This window comes from Egretta garzetta, unplaced genomic scaffold (assembly GCF_000687185.1).
Source record: "Egretta garzetta isolate BGI_Z169 unplaced genomic scaffold, ASM68718v1 scaffold172, whole genome shotgun sequence".
Classification (NCBI taxonomy): Eukaryota; Metazoa; Chordata; class Aves; order Pelecaniformes; family Ardeidae; genus Egretta; species Egretta garzetta.
Window position 1 is genome coordinate 4,354,645 of NW_009258951.1, and position 17,361 is coordinate 4,372,005.

A 17,361-nucleotide genomic window follows, 5' to 3' on the forward strand; every position below is an offset into this window, starting at 1 on the left:
TACCATAGGGTGTCATGCTCAGTATAGAAACTGGGGGGAGTTTGCTGGGGGTCAGTGATCACTGTTCAGGGACAGGCTGGGCATTGGTCAGCGGGTGATGAGCAATTGCATTGTGCATCACTTGCTTTTCATATTCTATTTTTATTTTTATTATTATTATTTTATTTTATTTCAATCATTAAACTGTTCTTATCTCAGCCCATGAGTTTTTTCACTTCTACTCTTCTGATTCTCTCCCCCATCCCACCACGGGGCAGTGAGCGAGCAGCTGCGTGGTGCTCACTTGCTGGCTGGTGTTAAATCACGACAAGCGTATTTTCAGTCATTCCAGAATTTAGAGACCTGGTTAATCTAAAGACAAGAATCTGTATTTGTTTGCATCAGTACTTAGGATTGTGGAGAGTAAGCTCTGTGAATAAAATGGTGAAAACAAATCTATAATCCAAGAAAGTGATAATGTTTTTGTAGGCAACTGATGGGTGCACTTTTTTGTCATTTCTGCTTAGGAAGCGTTGCCAGCAGTTCAGGAGGAGCATCGCGGTTTACTCCAGGAGATTAAAACTATTCAAGATGATGAACATGCACTTCAGAAGGAAGCTCTTAATATTAAGCTGAAAATTGAACAAATCGATAGTCATATTTCTACACACCAGTCAAAGATTAAATATTGGCAAAAAGAGGTAGGGAGATTGTTTAGTTCTTAAAACTTGAACTATAAGATCTCAAAAGATTAATACATTAACATGTAGTTAGAAAACATAATTTGGGAGAAAATTCCTATTAAGATCACAGTTTATTGATGCTTATGCTATAAAAAGCAACTCTAAAAAATATGACCTTTCAGTCCTTTACTTTCTGGTTTACAAACAAGGTTACAGATTACATGGTTTAGCTTCTAGCTTTAAGTTGTTTTTATCTATGAAAGAATGGTGGCATAATTATAAGTGACGTAACACTATCTACGAGTAATGTAGAGCAATGAGGGAGAAATACATAGGTCATAAACAGCAACCAAGAGACTTTTTGTGCCTCAGTATCCTCTCTGTACCTATTAAAAAATGTTTTAAAAGGGTAGGCACCCTCACAGCTGAGAGAGGCAGAGAGGAGCAGGATGTTGATAACTAAAACACAAGTTCTGTATAACTGTATTCTGTGCTGTGTCCACTAAGCTGTTCTTTATAAAATGGCAAGACCTTTTCCTTGAAAGCATCTCACCTAAAACTTGTAGCCCATTTGGTACATCAGACTGCCTTTCCCCAGCTGTAGATACTGGGCCAACAGGAGCTCCATGGGGCCGGGAAGAAACTGCTCCTCAGAGACTGCTGCTTGAACCAGCCCATCGAATAAATCAGAGCCAGTGGGAACACAGAGTTGCTAACTGGGTGTTACTCCACCTGGGGCTTGCACCTGAGCAGCACTGCTGGCAGCCTTATTTCTTGCCGTCATGTCCATTTTAACTGCTCTTGTTCTGCTGAACGAGCCAGTTCTAAGCATTGTCTGACATTCAGTCTGTTAACTTCAGAAGTCTCTGATCACCCTCTGGGAAGGGCTTTTAGTTCTTCTGGAACCAATTCTGCTCGGAATCCTGACTTTTTCTGGCCCATAGGTTAGTGAGTGCAGAGTCAACAAGAAGCAATGCTGGGGGGTTGTCTTGCTTTGGTTTTCCTGGTTTAAGGAAAGAGCAAAAATCAGGCGTGTGCCCAGGGAAGCATGTTCAGAGAAAAGGCCAGTTCGGTGCCTGGAGCTCCTAAAGGCACATTATGGTTTTATTATGTGTCTGTTCTACTTCATATTTAAATCTTTAATAGAGGTAGGGTTCTAGATCAGCAGGTGATCTTGCAGTGCAGGGTGCCCTTCATACCCTTGTTAATTTGAGGATAGCAGGGGCAGCTACCCAGCAAGAAAAGCTGCTGTCAGAAACTTTTCAATCTTGAACACACAAAGTATTTAGTTATTAAAGTTCTATCAGTAGAGGCGAGTTCCTCATAATCTGCTACTGCTCCTATTACAGCGAAATCTCCTTTCCAAGAATGATGTATATAATTTTCAGGAACAGAGTAGTAAGATAAAAGAATATTTGTTGTCTCTTTCACATCTTAACTTCTGAAAGGAGTTATGTGAAGAATCTTTGTATGTTTTGAGATTGGAAGCTTCAGTATGTATTAATACAGAAAATGTTTTATTTCAGAAGCATGTTCGTGTGATAACTAATGTGATCTTTAAAGATTTCTAGTAACCAGGTTTGAATTTTAGATATCAAAATTATCGCTGCACCCCATAGAAGATAAGCCACCTGAAGAACTTCCAGTACTAAGTCAAGAAGAGCTTGAGGCTATCAAGGATCCAGATGTTATCACTAATCAGATAGCTCTCCTGGAAGCCCAGTGCCATGAAATGAAACCCAACCTTGGTGCGATTGCGGAATACAAGAAGAAGGTAAGCTTAATTACTGTCGTGTAGTAGGAGGTTTCATCTTTTTGATATTGCGCTGCCTGTTACTGCGCTAGCGTGGTACACCCCTCATCGAAGGTAAGCGTTGTGTATGTGGCTTTATTGTTCCTTGAATCTGCACAGAGTTCATGTCTTTGCTTCTGGAGTATGAGGTAACCTTCCAGTTGTGTGTTTTTTCTTCAAGGTGACTGCTCAAACGGATCCTGCACTTGAAATGCATGCAAAAAAAGTACTCTTTATCTAGGTGACAAAAGAAAGTATCTCATCCGTGAAAGGTGGTCCTGTTCTTCTTCAGTTCCCCTCTGCTGGAAACTGAAATGGAACCCTTGGTTTTTCCCATTCTCCTCTGCAGGCTGTGCTGTTGCTAGCATCTGGAATGTCTGTTAGCTCGTGTTTGTATGTTAGCTCATAAGTGTGGAAGTTGTATCTAGGAGCTTACATACACATTTTAGATTTGGTACCATAGACGGCAGGTGAACACTACTGTCTCCTGTGAAAGTTTATTTACAGTCAACTAGTTTTGACAGTCTAGACAGATACACAACAGTGCTAGGCTTTTTTTCTCCTCACAATACTCGCTTCAGTAATATTGGACTATTCAACAGATTTTTTTTTTATTATTATTTTAACACGGGTTTTCTGGTATAGAGAGATCAGCAGCATAGAATATAGAGATGAGAAAAAAGATGGTTTGGTTTTGTTCTTTTGTTTCGAGGTTGTAAGCCATCCTGGGAAACATGATTTTTCGAATGGTAGGAAAATGGTTTAAATTCTAAATTAAGGAGACAGCTTGTTTAACTCCACTGTTGTGGGTTTTCCTACAGGAAGAGCTATACTTGAAACGTGTGGCTGAACTGGACAACATTACCAACGAGAGAGACAACTTCAGACAAGCTTTTGAAGACCTTAGGAAACAAAGGCTAAATGAATTCATGGCAGGATTTAATGTAATAACAAATAAACTGAAGGAAAACTACCAGATGCTTACTTTGGGAGGTGACGCTGAATTAGAACTTGTGGACAGTCTGGATCCCTTCTCTGAAGGAATCATGTTTAGGTTTGTCAAAATACTTTGTATTATTGCTCTAATTCTTAATTGTTGTGTTTCTTTTTTCAACCTGCTTTTAAGTAGATTTTTACTGATTGTCAGCTAACCAAGACAATCCTCCCTCTTGGCAACTACTGGCAAGGTACTGACAGAAGCCACAACTTTTTAGCATTGGGTAACAAAGAGATTAATTTCTCCTGCAGAAAAAAGTAACTGACAGCCTTTAGAGAGCTTCAAGTTTGCTGAAGTAATTTCTCAGGGTTTCTTCATTCCCACATCATTTCATTCTGCCTAGGGAATCCTGTCAGTCACGTTGGTAACTGAAGATTGTTCTGTCCTAAATGGTCCTAAGAGTTATATTTGTTACTTAAGAGTAGAATAGTACTTTTAGAAAGATAATTGAATAGCAGCTTCTAAAGAGTTATAGTTCCTACAGAGAATAGCCGAGTGTCACAGTAGTTTGTGTTCAGGCAGACATCAGCTGACCACAGGGCTGTGCACGCACCCAGGGAGTTACTCCTTGGTGAAGAGAAATAAACCAGTTCGCTACCTCTCATCTGTGGAGGACTGAGAGTATCAAGCAACTCATCCATGGTTTCAGTTGAGCTTCTTTGTGTCTTCCAAGAATTCCCTCCTGTCTTGTGACTTGTCACCATGACTTATTTATTTTCATCACGAACAGAAATTAAGTTACAAACTCTAATTTCTTTCAGTGTTCGGCCTCCGAAGAAAAGTTGGAAAAAGATATTTAACTTATCAGGAGGAGAGAAGACTCTTAGTTCACTGGCTCTAGTTTTTGCTCTTCATCATTACAAGCCAACGCCACTTTATTTTATGGATGAGATTGATGCAGCACTTGACTTCAAAAATGTATCTATTGTAGCGTTTTACATATATGTAAGTATATAACGATAACTACTTAGAGTATAATTTTTCTAAGATATTTTCTCCTCTGCCAGAAAAGACAAAGTGGTGACACAGTTATGGCCAGATTTAAAAATCTGGAATGATAGAGTATTTTTGAATAATTAAATGGAAACTATGTACTAAGCAGACTTCCAGAAAGGTGCTTAGAAGGTTGCTTTCCGCTTATTTTTTCTAAGCTGCTGAGTTTGATGCTTTCCTGAAATGAGGCAACTAATAGAGGATTTACAAGTCTTTTCTCTCCAAATCCTGCTTGTATAATTTCAGAAGCGCTCTAAGGAGTGCTAGAGTTTGCCAAAGGTGCCACGTTTCCATCTGTCCTTGCTGCTACAGCTTTCTCTTTAAAATACAGATACTTTCCCCGAAACAATCAGCTGTAAGCAGCTGAGATACCGTAACTTACTTAGCTCTTAGTAATGTGTTCATGTATCCAAGCTCATGATTTCATTCTCGGGTACAGCCAAGGTTCCTTGGTTTTATCCTTCCATTTCATTAACAGGAGCTGTTTCCCATAAGCTGCTTTGATCTCTGTCTGTCTTTATTAGTGGGGTTTTTTTCTTTCACGCCTTTAAAAATTCTGTCATCACCATATTTAAGTCAAGCAAATATTTACATTGCTACAGTTCTGGTTACTAATTTAAACTTAAAATTTTCAGAATTACCTAAAGTATAACCACCAGGTTTGGGAACACCCTAGAAGTGCCAAAGATTAGGATTAGCTACTTAATATTAGGGAAACACTTTGAAGATGCCTGTCTGCACCTGTAATTTTAAACTTTGCTACTACAACCCCTGTATTTTCACACAGGAGGGTCCATCACCCAGATGTGATTTGATAGAGCAAAGAGTTTAATTTTAACTGCAGTGTAGACTAACACTTAAATTTGAAACTTAGTATAGTTTAGCTCTTAAATGCCAATTATAGGGTAATATGTAGCTGTAGCTCATATTTTGTATACTGAATTAGTGCTAGCCTAGGAGAAGAGATTGCAATTGATACTCTAGCCAGGTTTATTACATCTAGCCTGAAGTTTTTTAACCTCGTCAAACTATATGTAAAGATAAAACAAGCGTGCACATTGTGTGTGCTATATGTTCCCTCAGAGTGATTATGGCTGCTTCGTTTAAATAGAGATAGGTGCCCAGCCCTGGGGTCCGCACCCCTGAGTAGGCTGCACCCACGTCTACCTCAGGGTCACAGAACTGGTGTTGGTCAAGGCTCGTCCTCGTTAGCGAAGGGCTTGCTCTCCCCCTCTCGGTGCATGGAAGTGGCTTTGGTTTCCTTCTCGTTCTCAAAGCAACCCTTGCTAAAACAACTCCGCTAACTTGGTAATACCCGCCTTTGGTAAGCCTCATGGAATTTGTGCTAAAACTGTGGTGAATTGCAACTCTGGAAAGAAATGATGTATGTTTAATTGAATTCACTTGAGTAAGTCAGGTAAAAGATAAAAAGAGGAAACTTGAGCCTAAGTGAATTGCAGTGCTTTGTGCTGATAGCCAAGCCGGGAGCGTGTTGTGCATGAACTGATGATGGACAACAGGAGCTCTGAGGCCTCATCACCCGTGGATTTGCTGAATGACAGAACTACTTGTAGGGATACATTCCTTAGTTCCTAAAACTGCAGATAGGGATCATACAAGAACAGAGCTTTTTGAAATACTGTGGGCTAATACAAGTAACTTCTCTTTCAGGAGCAAACAAAAAATGCACAATTTATCATCATCTCCCTGCGAAACAACATGTTTGAGATTGCAGACAGATTAATTGGAATTTATAAGACTCACAATACCACGAAAAGTGTGGCCACAAACCCCAAAATTATTGCATCGAAAGGACTGGCTGAACTTGGCGCTCCTGCGTATAGCATAGCTCAAAAATAAAGTGGAATAAACTTCCTTTCTCATTGCTGCTGTTTCCTTTCAGCTAATATACCTTTGTATTTGAGATTTTTTTATTTTCTTTGATCTTATTAATAGAACTGGCCTCAATAAATTCTGGTTTTTAATTATACAGTCTACATAGATAGTAATTCTATGAACCGAGTAAAAAAAAAAAAGCTACTTCTCAAATTATCTATCTAGCTACACTTTAATATTTGCAGGTAGACTTGATGTCAGTGCTTGGGTTCTGCATTTGGTTTAAATGCCTGTTTTTTCCTGTTTGTATTAAAGTAAGCACATTGCTTTGAAATGTCACCAAAGTGTCCTGGAACATTTTATTATGAGATCCAGTAAGTCAAGTCAGTATACAAAATGATTGACATGTATATACACATACATGTATATACATACTCATACATATGATGTAAGGATGCTGTGTGAATGCTGCACGCTCTGGGAATCAGATGTTTGTAGCCATTTTGTAATGAATTGGTGCAGTTTAGAAAGCTGCTCTTGGGTTATTTTTCTCTCCCCTCCTGTAGGGATGACTCCTCCCTCTCTCCGCGGCCACGTTGTACACTCTGGGTTTATTAACACAGTAATTGCCATCTGCTCGCTTCTCCAGTCATTCCACAATTCCCAGGGAAGAGGTGAGGTTATGTGCACCTGCACCCCGTGCCCATTGCTTACCTAGCTGTTAGTTCTCCATTTCCATCAGCATCTTGTCAATACTGCAGAGTACAGGTTTTGCTTTGAATCTGATTTTTTTTATACTTTAAGAACTGAAATGGGGTGTTTTACTCCAAGAGTCAGGCCAGTATCTGGCATGCTCAGCTAGCACTGCTCCCCAAACTAGAAGTGCCCCTCTCTGACGGCGGCCGTGCTTCCTGCAAGGGAAAGGAAAAGCGCTCGATCACTGCTGTGCTGCTGGTCAGGCAGAGGGCCGGCCAGCCCTGCCCCGCCAGCTCCCTCTGCTCTGTGCCCTGGTCCTTGTCCCCAGTTCCAGCTCTTGCTTTTTCATAGCAAGCACGCTTTACAAAACCTGAGTTTATCCTGCTTTTGTTGCCGTAGGCCTGAGTCCAGCTAAACGCTGTGTGATGGACCCAAACCTAGGGAAAGCCTCCCCCTATCCTAAAAGGCACAATCACCAACATGGAGCAGAACTGGAAAACAAAAGGGGGGGTGGTGCTGTAATAACTTGCTCTGAAGTGTAGAGCTAAGCTTTCACTGAAATGTTAAACACTAAGATTATATCAAATTATTGTCAGGTAAAAATAAAGTGATGTGTATGTATGTGCACTACCCAAGCTGCTGTCAGGAAGAGAGAGAGCTGTGCTACACCTGGGCAGTTTTCAGAAACCACAGCTCAGCAACAGTCACAAGCACAACACGAGATGAGAAAAACCAAACTGCACAACCCCTCTCTGGCACAGCCCCGCTCCAGCCAGGAGCGCTGGGCACAGTTTTGGTTTTCCCATCTCTGGAGGAAGCTGGAAATGTTGCAGTGCAGCTTCAGGGTAGAGGTAGGGGCGAGATCAGCCAAGACCAGAGGGGCAGCACCAGAGGGGCAGCCCTTTTCAGAGCAGCAGGGGAATAACAACGACCCAACTCAAGCAGCAGAAAGGAAAGCTGCAGCGGGGCGGAACACAACAGGTAAGCACAAGCGCTCCCACGCTCCCACTAAGGTGGCATCTTTGAATGTTTGTGAAAGTGCAGGAGGAGCTGCAGGGCAGGATAATCCCTTGGGTAACCAGCTAGGGAAGGTGAGTAAGGGAACAAAGCACTGTTTCATCTGCAACAGCCATTCCTGAAGGAGTGACGTTCCGAGTACGCTGTCAGAGGCCACCTCGGTGTCTCAGCACCCTGTGCTGTTCTCAGTGAGCTGCTTGGACACCTGGAAACTTACGTCTCTTCCCCCACTGGGTCTTAACACAACCTTTTCAACCAGACTTCCCCTCTAAAAATTAAAAAAAAAAAAAAAAAAAAATCTAAAACATGGCTTGCAGTAAGAACGACACTTCTGGAACAAGGTTTCAAAAGAGGGTCGTTGAAAAAAATGAGAAAAAACTCACCCTAGGTTTGCCAGGGTACAAACCCTTCTCGCACCTTAATTAAAAATGCAGTACAAAATTTTTTTCTTGAAAAAGTTCCATCTCTTACATGGAACTCAGCACGCAGGACTTCTACCCAGCACAGGTGACAAAGAGCAGGGCTGAAGGAGCTCATCTCAGCTGACCCCACGGAGTCTTGGGGTGAGAGGAAAATGAGGAGCTGCTTACAGCACTTCCCAGGACAGGCCTGCGCTGCACTCCAGCAGTTACCGCGCTAGCGCAGTCAGACGCTGTTGGATAGAGAAGTCAGTAAAACAGGCCTGTGGTGGGCAAGGTGAAAGCCACTGAAACCCACATCGACCCACCTCGTGACATGCCCTTTCAGAGAATCTTCCTAAAGTTCACGCTGGAAAAAAAAGGGGCACTTGGAAGAAAATGAAGCCGCCAGACAAGCACTGCTGAGCGCCACGTTCCTGCTTCGGGGAGACCCGCTGCTCCCTCTCCTCACCACTTCAGCCCCGCGTGTCGGTGCTGGTTAGGACCACGGGGAAGGTTCTGTGCAGTAAGGAAATCAAGGTGTTAGCCAATCCTACTGGAAGAATATATTTTATTTGTATGCAAATTTATTAAAATACATAGTGCATTTGAAGTACAAGTACTAAACATTTCAATCAGTGATAAAGGCATCTTATAAATCCCGGTAGTCTTGAAAAATAAAATCGCATTATAAACTCTCTGTAAGTTTTTAAAAGTCAGGAAAATAAAAGGGAGGTAAGTCAATCAAAAAAGAAGCCTCATGTGGTAGTAGACAGACACTTAGCACCAGGTTTTGAGACTTACATGCCAAGTGACAGCCTTCCAGCAGGGCTTAAGACAAAAACGAATTCCCAATTTTACTGGGAAATTAATATGACAACATTTATCCAGTCCTAGGATACACCTAAACATCATTTCAAAACCTGACCAGTGGTATTGATGGGATTTGCCTTCGTGAACTCTAAAAGATTACAGAAAACGTACAGAAAATGTACAAATTCTAGAAACCACTCCTAATGTGCAGGCAAAGGCCCACCCCCCTGCAGCGCTGCTGGCTCCTGCCTCAGTCAAACCTGGGCAATCAAACCCACCGAGCTGCAGAGACTCAGTGTTTTATCCACACAGCAACGTTAGGATACCAATATTGTCATTAGGATCTTACGTAGGCTTAAGGAATGCATCAGCATCGCCTCCAAGGCCTGACCTTGCTCTCAGCCCTCACTGAAGTCTGGCAGCAATTGTTATTTTGCAGGACGCCATTAGCATCTGCTGGTAGCAACGAGCAAGTCTGGGGTTGCACAAGGCTTTAAAATACCAAGTAGTTAAAGGCTAGCCTCCAAATTCAATCGCTATTTAGACAACTTTTATTATTTAAAAATATACAACAGCCAAGGGATGCTGCTGTGCTAGAATATGCTATTATTTTTATCAAGTCAAATACAATTAGACATAGCGAACACTGGTTTTTGGGTTTTTAGTGAATCATAAGCTCACCTGTGTTCTGCAGCGCTTGAAGGCTGTCCCAGTACTTACTGTAATCAGCCTGTTAATAACTGGAGACTAAAAATGGCTTTTGCTGGGGGTTTCGCTCCTGAGCACAGTTTAGGCTGGAGCATCTCATCAGAAGTAGTGAAACGAAATGCTATCATCACATTTCCTCTATGTCAAGGTAAAGACCTCCATTATTTGTGCTGAAAAGCTGAATATAAATTTAGATTCATTGTTAAGTTGGTTTAAGAGCTCTTGACATTAGAAATCCTTATACCACTGACTTACTTATACCACTCTACAGTGGGAGGTTTGCTACTTACTACAGTATGTATCTATTTTCACTACATATTAAATGATTTAGCAAAAAGTCAGGGCTCATTTTAGTAAGCAGCGAGAGCTCCCTGCCAGACTAAAGAAACCCCTGATTTATGCACAGCTGCACTAACAAACTGTACGTAATAGTTCACCAGAAGTCCTACACATACTGCTCTGTAACGTGGAGAGAACCATTTGAAAGACACAAAATTAAAAAAAAAAAGATTAAATCACATCATCCACTAGTAAGCAGGAAGAAATAAAATGAAACCTGGGGCCATGAATATACACTTTAAAAGACCACAGGTGTATCAGTTAAAATACATTCAGAGAGAGGTCAATAAGACACAAAATAGGAGTTTTATATGCAGCTAGTGACTGGCCCATCCAGGACTAGCCAGTGTGCAGCCTGAGGTGGTTTTTTAACCTTTAATGTTGGAGTGGTTTTATAAAAAAAAAATTTAAAATTACGTTACCAAAAAAAAAAAAAAAATCTGTGAAGAGTTTTTACAAACACGACACCCAATTACAATTTGTAAGCTGATTACAGCTTGCTTAGGAAGACGTTGTTCCTGATTATCTTCCAGTTTGAACACACCCCAACCTACCCACCTTACTGTGTGAGCAGAAGAGGAAGCCTTTTTTGTTGCAGATCTCCTCAGTTAACTAAGAGTTAGCCAAGAGGAAATCTACAAAATACAGAAAAAGGGAGGATAGGGAAATATAAAGGAAAAGGGTAGAGCCTTAACAATCCAGCTTTTTAAGTTGAAATTAAAAAAAAAAAAATAAAATCCTGTGCATTCCTACACTAACTCTTAATCTCATCATTGAAATAGTCAAAGAGAAACAACTGTCCCCCAAAACTCCATCAGTAAATTAAATGTATGGCACAGCACATCCACTATATTCTGCAAATGGGTGCAGAAATCTTGATAAAAAAGCAGCACGAATTCTGAGATATAAGTGGGAGTAGCTTTGATTACAAGTGATGATACCGGTTTGTGAAATGAAAACACAGTTACCACCACCATTATAAAAAGAAGCAGGACTGCTAAAGGATTTACAGCCTGGAAGAGTTCTTTAGATTCTCTTCCTTCCCTTCCGCTGCCTTTGCTGCGTAACTTCCTTTTCGGAATCAGTTTTATTTTTGGAGTGAGGATCTTGTTGATCTGACCAATTTCAGTTTTAGACCACACCTCTTTCAGGAGGTGCCCGATCCTCGGATAAATCTCCACAGGTTTAACATCCGGCAGTTGCTTCTGTTTCAAAGCTTGTATACGTTGATGCATACCATCCACCTTCTCAAGAAAAATAAGCGGGGACTCTTCTTTTTGAATCGCTGTATTCAGTGACATTAATTCCAGCTGCTCTTCCCTTATTCTTTTCAACTTCTCAATGAGAGGCTGATACTCTTCCAAGATCTGTGTGTTAATTTCATCCAGCGCAGTCAGCAGAGCTTGTTTTTTGTGCTCCAAGGTATCGCTCAATTTCTTAAAATACCGTACTACTACTTTTTTATCATCCTGAACCATGCTTTCACAGTGGGACTTCTGTTCTTTCAGCTTTTCAATAAGCAAACACACATCACTCCAGTGTTTATCAGTTAGCTGCTCGAGAATTTTTCCAGAAGTCTCCTTTTCTTTTATGTAGGCACTTTGAAGGTCATCTATGGGATGACCGTTGTGTTTTCCTATTGTAAGGCAATGGCCACACACCAATTTTCTATCCAAAAGACAGTAAACATTCAGCGGTTGCCTATAGTGTTCACTGCAGGTCGCAACGTCAGAGTGATCTTCCTGCTGGTATTTTTCAATAATAGCTTTCAGTGCAAAGTTGACAGGCAACGATTCGGTACCAGCAGCAGGGATTTCAACAATACTCCTACAGTTAGGACACTTCAGAGGAACTCTCAAGGGTCTCCAAATGGAAAAGTTGCTTGACAGCTGAATGACACCTTCCAGACAGTTCCTACAAAATGTATGGGAACAGGGCAGAACACGTGGATCCTCAAATATGCTATAGCAAATGGAACATGTTAGTTCTTCCTCAAAGTGATGCATGTCCTACGGAAGAAAAACAAAGAGAAAATACGTTTTAATCTCATTTTACAATCAACTCATTTAAAATCATTTTATTAACCTAAGTGCCTCAGCATGACACTTAATGACCAGTAACACTCGGAATTTATTGCTAAGGGGAAAAAAAACACAAAACCAGAATGAAAGTGAGCAACAGTTTAAAGATTTCAGCACATTATAATCTGCACTTATGATCTAGGTGACTAGACAGTGTTCACCCATATCCAACTTCTGCCTTAAAAAGCTAGGAAAAGCAGCAATCTGCTACTAGGTATTTTTTACAATGGGAAACAAGAGTGATAAAAATTAGAACTAAAGTTTCTACACAACCTAAGAATCATGAAAATTTTCTCCCACTACAAGTAACATTTTCAACGTAAGAACAGAACAGTAAATACCGAAACTTCTTTTTCTCCCCTAACTTTTTTCAAATGTTACTTTTGTAATATAAATAGCCATTTGAGTATTAACCAGTCAAATTTGCGAAAAACTACCTCTAGGTTCTGGCACAAATGAGAGTCTAACTCAATGGCCCTTAAACACAATACCACCAACAGTAATTACACTCGTGGTGTTATTCCCGGGTTACTTTAAGCACAAAACTAAAAAACTAACTTTCGTTTTCCATCCTTTGTAACATTGCCTTGTTTTTCTTTGCCAGCTTAGTGAAATCACACTGTGAAGTCACAAATAACAATAACTCTAATGCCAGTTTTCAGAATAAATCATAATTCTGTTTTTTATTCTGTAAAAAAAAAATAATGGGGAAATTAGGACAAACTGTCCTTATCTTTGAGTCACGTTTTCCTGTGCCCCTCATCAGTTCTAGTCAACTCTGTAGACTTTGCTACACCACAAAAAGAAACTGTCCAAGCATTTAGTATCAAAGATTCTCAATTTAGGGCCTAACGCTAAATCTGAAAACAATAACATGCAGCTGGGCTAACGCAGCTGCACGAAGTGCTAGCGAACCTTTGTTTGATTCAGTCAGGAAGATAACCAGCTATGAGATGTTTTTAAGGAGACTATTTTATTCAGATGTGCCCTCCTAATCTTTTTAATGCATTAACATATTTTTGCATCCATCTATCAGCATTTCTCATTGACACAGAATTAAAAAAAAGTTTGATTTATTTTAAGCAAATCTACTTAAAATGAATGGAATTGTTAAGAATACTCTCCTTTGAAAATAAAGCCTTAATTTGCATTTGGAATCATGAAAGCCACTAAGGATTAAATCTGGCACTAACTAATAAACAATTTACAATAAATAAATGAAGCAGCACTGTTCCTGCAAAAGGCACAGAGCTAACCTGATGGAAGTCAGACCCTGGTTCTTTGAGAGTTAAATCATCTCTGAACAGAGAAACCTATTCTGGTTGTACAGAAATAAGCCTGGCTTATCTCACTTTATTGAGATAGGCTTGTACAGCAAAAAGTGAAAGTGTTCAGCAAAGTCTGACGAGATTTCTTTTGCCCTGCAAAACCAGACTGAATAATAATTAAAACAAAGCAAAACAAAATCTAATGGCCGCCTCCACCCGAAAAATCGAGTTCAATTCAAGGAGGTACTTATGTTGTTTTTCGAGCAAGTCAAACAATTTCGATGCATTCAGCTTTTAAAAAAGATAAAAATCTACCCAACACTCTTCAGGTCATTTCTTCGGCTAATTAATATAAAATGTTCTTTCACACATTTTTAACTGCACTTTTTAAAGAGACCTTGACAACAGTTGGAAGAAAAGCTGCTAGAGACAGACATAATTCTTGAGAACTACCCTTAAAAGCAGCATTATGAAGTGTTAGCATTTATAACTAACTAGTGTATTCTCCTAGTTAAAGAGAACTACTATAAAGTACTACAGACATTTAGCAAAAGACATTCACAACGCTTTGACGCTAAACTTACTTTTGCACTGCACTGTTCTCAGTAAAGACCATGAGGTATTTCTCTTTTTACTGGTGAGCCACAGACCTTTATTTTCCAGCTTTTCCAATCAGCCCCTGTGGCAATGGTAGGTTCTTTAGGTCTACATATTAGTAATTTCACATTTCTACATGGTGTTTCAGACACTGAAACTAAAGAAATGTGTCAGTAATGAAAGGAAGCCGAACAACAGATCTACTCCACTGTCTAGATAAATTATTTTTTTTGAGAATTAATTTCCACAGGAAATATATTTAAAGGTTTTATTTTATATACATATATATTTTAAAAGTGATGAATCTCAGGAATATCACTTTCACTTAAACAAAAGAAAAAATCAGTTAAGTTTTTGCTCATAATTAGAAAAGACAGAACCCTTCGTAGGTACTCTCATTCATTATTTTCTCTTATGTAGATATGAAATGAATATAGGTTTTAAAAAATCTCTATGTTTAAACCCACTATTTTTTCCTAAATCTAGGGCTGTAGTTCTCTTCAAAGGAACTGTTACAGGAGGGAAATTTTCTTTATAAAGAACACACATCTAGCTTATCTGAGCTATATAAAGGGCAAGATAAAATTAATCTTCAAAAAACTGTTTTAACTGCAAAGTAGTTGCTTCCTACCATAAAAACAAAGGAGCAACTTTACAAAATTTTTCTTAGCTCTATCATGAATCACACCTCACCCTCTGCAGGAGTAACCTCCCCAACCAGGCAGTGCCTCCCCCAGCAAACCCAGGCCCCTTGCCAGAAGCCCGTGCAGGTTAAAGCTGCGACAAGCCAGTCAGCCAGCCCGGAGGCCCGCGGTCGCTTCAGGGCCATTTCATAACATGCGTAGCCGCTAGCCAGAGGGACTGAAATTCCCATTTCCACAGAAACTTACCGCCCTGTTTCCCAGGCAACTGAGAAATGTAAAGAGTGACAGCAGTTGCCTGCTAGCGAGCAGCTCTGGAAGGCCAGGCGGGCCACGCTAGGGCAGGAGCCTCGGCTCTGGGCTCTGGCCATGGGCCGGGGCTGCGTGGGGCCTCCCAGGCACCTCCAGAAAAAAGGGCACTTCATTTCTTAGTTATTATTCATCAACTTCAAAACAGTATTCTGAATACTAACGTCGCTCTTTGCTATAGGCACCTGTGGATTTTTTAATTTATTCTAGACAAGTACTCCAGAGGTGTGCTGGGGAAGCAAAAGGTAGAAATCCTGAAATCCACTTTCATCCTGCACTGGATGGAGGAAATAACCTACATGTGAACAACAGTGGAAGTACATCAGCAGATGGTTATCAGAGCGACTGGGAACACCAACTAAAAGACAGAGAAGCCCAAACATCACAGAGTTAAGCAAAGAGAAAGGAAAACTCTTCCAGGAAAAAAAAAAGTAAAGTAGCAGGAAGCTGGTAAATGCTTTCCTGAACAGAGCAGATACTATTCCTTAAATGTTCCAAAAAACTGTGGTAGCAAACGTGTGTGTGTATATACATATTTATCATAAGAGTCACTCAATATAAGCAAGTTACAAACTAGAAGGCATTTTAAAAATTCAAAAGGGTAACTGTGCCAGTGACACAGTGAGTTTCAGAAATCTTCCAGCAACAGGCCTGCTAAGTGGCTATAATTTTATCCTCTTCTAATTAGTGATACTGTAGATGAGGTGAAAACATGTAACACAGCACACCTCTATTACAGTTTATCTGCCAAAGCTTTCAGTTAAGCACATCAAAGCAACATTGTGCATTCCTTGATACCAGTCTGTTCCTCACCTAGCCACCAGGCCACCGCTCATCCAGCCAATTATGCTGGACGTTGTTTAGAAACAAGTTTATCTGGAATACAGCATACGTCAGTGTTTAGGTAGATAAATAATTAACTACTTTACAGCAAAAGCCAGCTGTAACAAGCCAATACGCCCCATTCTACTCTGGAGGATTTTAAAAGGCGAATTTGGCATGGGGTAACAGTTGTGATAGCCTAAAGAGTGACAAGGGGCACTTAAGGCAGACCCTCCCCAGGCACCTGGTGCTGCCAGGCTCCTGCTGCCCACCCCTGCACACCACTGCCAGAACTGCTCTCTCCCGAAGGACACGGGTGCCGTAACACTCGACTCGACTTTCAATACCGTACTGTGCTTAAACTAAATCCATGTCACAAATGCTGTTGCCCCATCCCGTAGAGGTCCATGAAGCCCTCCAGTAGCACCAGCATAAAAGCTCAAGTTTGTGTTGTACAAAACTAAGAGATTAAATGACATTGTGGGCAGTGTTTTCCATTTATAAGTCACCTTCACGGTAAAGGGTGACAGAAATTTTTAAAAAAAACAGAAGGCCGAGGTGCAGCTCCAGTGTTTGTCGATGCATCAAAAGGAACAGAGCCTGCTACACAGCTGCCAGGTTTGCTGGTTATAACAGGCCAGGCACCAGACATCAGGAACAATGGCTTGACCTTAAACCTTTCTGTTCCAGCCCATTTCGGCTGTACTGCTTTACCCCATGCCACAAATAGCCCATGCCCAAGTCACAGCAATTCTCAACCAGGGATGTTCTACCCCTAATTCCTATTCCTACCACAGCTACTACACCACCATCCCGGGTTTTTACATGTTTCTTATGTCCTGAAAGGAGATGAGCACAGCTGAGAAGCCCATCTATGTCAAGCTGACCTGACAATTCCCTCCTGTATAACCCTCCTCCCTATCTGCTATTACAAGCAGCTTCCACAAGTTGCCACATTCAAAAAACAACCGTACTGCTCTGTCCTTTCTGCACCCCTATTCCGCTGCCGAGATTTGCTCTCCATCCCTTACCTCCTCAACTCTGGCAGAGCTCCTGGGCTCCAGCACTCACTCGTCATTTGCCCCTCAGCATCGGGCAGCACAGCCAGGAGAATCATAGAATGTTTTGGGTTGGAAGGGACCCCCAGAGGTCATCTAGTCCAACCCCCCCGCAGGAGCAGGGACACCGCTAACTAGATCAGGCTGCTCAGAGCCCCATCCAACCTGGCCTTGAAGGAAGAAGGAAGGCAACACCCTGACCTGCAGACCCTCAGACAATTGGGCAACTAGCAACGACGGGAACCGTGCCTGTACCAGCAGCTGGGGAGAGGGATCAAGGCAGGCAGGAGAAGCGGTCAGGTACCTGAGCCCGGAGATGCCGCCTGGCGGCAGC

At 41.1% G+C, this 17,361-nt stretch overlaps 2 protein-coding genes across 10 annotated transcripts in view; one reads left to right on the forward strand and one right to left on the reverse strand.

Moving 5' to 3' along the window:
* SMC4 (structural maintenance of chromosomes 4) overlaps positions 1–6,411 on the forward strand; it is a 39,474-nt gene extending 33,063 nt beyond the window's left edge. For all 4 annotated transcript variants that reach the window (XM_035889936.1, XM_035889938.1, XM_035889939.1 and 1 more), the window contains 5 exons: positions 507–680; positions 2,254–2,436; positions 3,276–3,508; positions 4,213–4,396; positions 6,116–6,411. In XM_035889936.1, the coding sequence (XP_035745829.1) occupies positions 507–680; positions 2,254–2,436; positions 3,276–3,508; positions 4,213–4,396; positions 6,116–6,304 (963 nt within the window). In that variant the 3' untranslated portion in view covers positions 6,305–6,411. The remainder of the gene's footprint in view (positions 1–506; positions 681–2,253; positions 2,437–3,275; positions 3,509–4,212; positions 4,397–6,115) is intronic.
* A 700-nt stretch (positions 6,412–7,111) lies between these two features.
* Positions 7,112–14,451, reverse strand: TRIM59 (tripartite motif containing 59). 6 transcript variants are annotated; one of them, XR_004841386.1, is made up of 4 exons: positions 14,185–14,451; positions 11,394–12,260; positions 8,721–8,910; positions 7,112–7,191 (listed from the first exon to the last, which is right to left on the reverse strand). XR_004841386.1 is itself a non-coding variant. In XM_009634438.2 (3 exons), the coding sequence occupies exons 2-3, from the start codon at positions 12,255–12,257 to the stop codon at positions 8,927–8,929; spliced, it is 882 nt and encodes a 293-aa protein (XP_009632733.2). In that variant the 5' UTR covers positions 12,258–12,260; positions 14,185–14,450; the 3' UTR covers positions 8,912–8,926. The 6 variants fall into 6 exon arrangements, 2 of the variants coding, with proteins under 2 accessions (XP_009632733.2, XP_035745834.1); XR_004841385.1 differs by having other exon boundaries at positions 7,133–7,191; positions 8,465–8,910; XR_004841383.1 differs by lacking the exon at positions 7,112–7,191 and adding an exon at positions 8,167–8,261 and having other exon boundaries at positions 8,377–8,910.
* Between the last annotated feature and the right edge of the window lie 2,910 nt (positions 14,452–17,361).

Coding starts and splice junctions, on each gene's coding strand:
- TRIM59 (XM_035889941.1), bottom strand. CDS start 12,257: ATGCATCACTTTGAGGAAGAACTAACATGTTCCATTTGCTATAGCATA.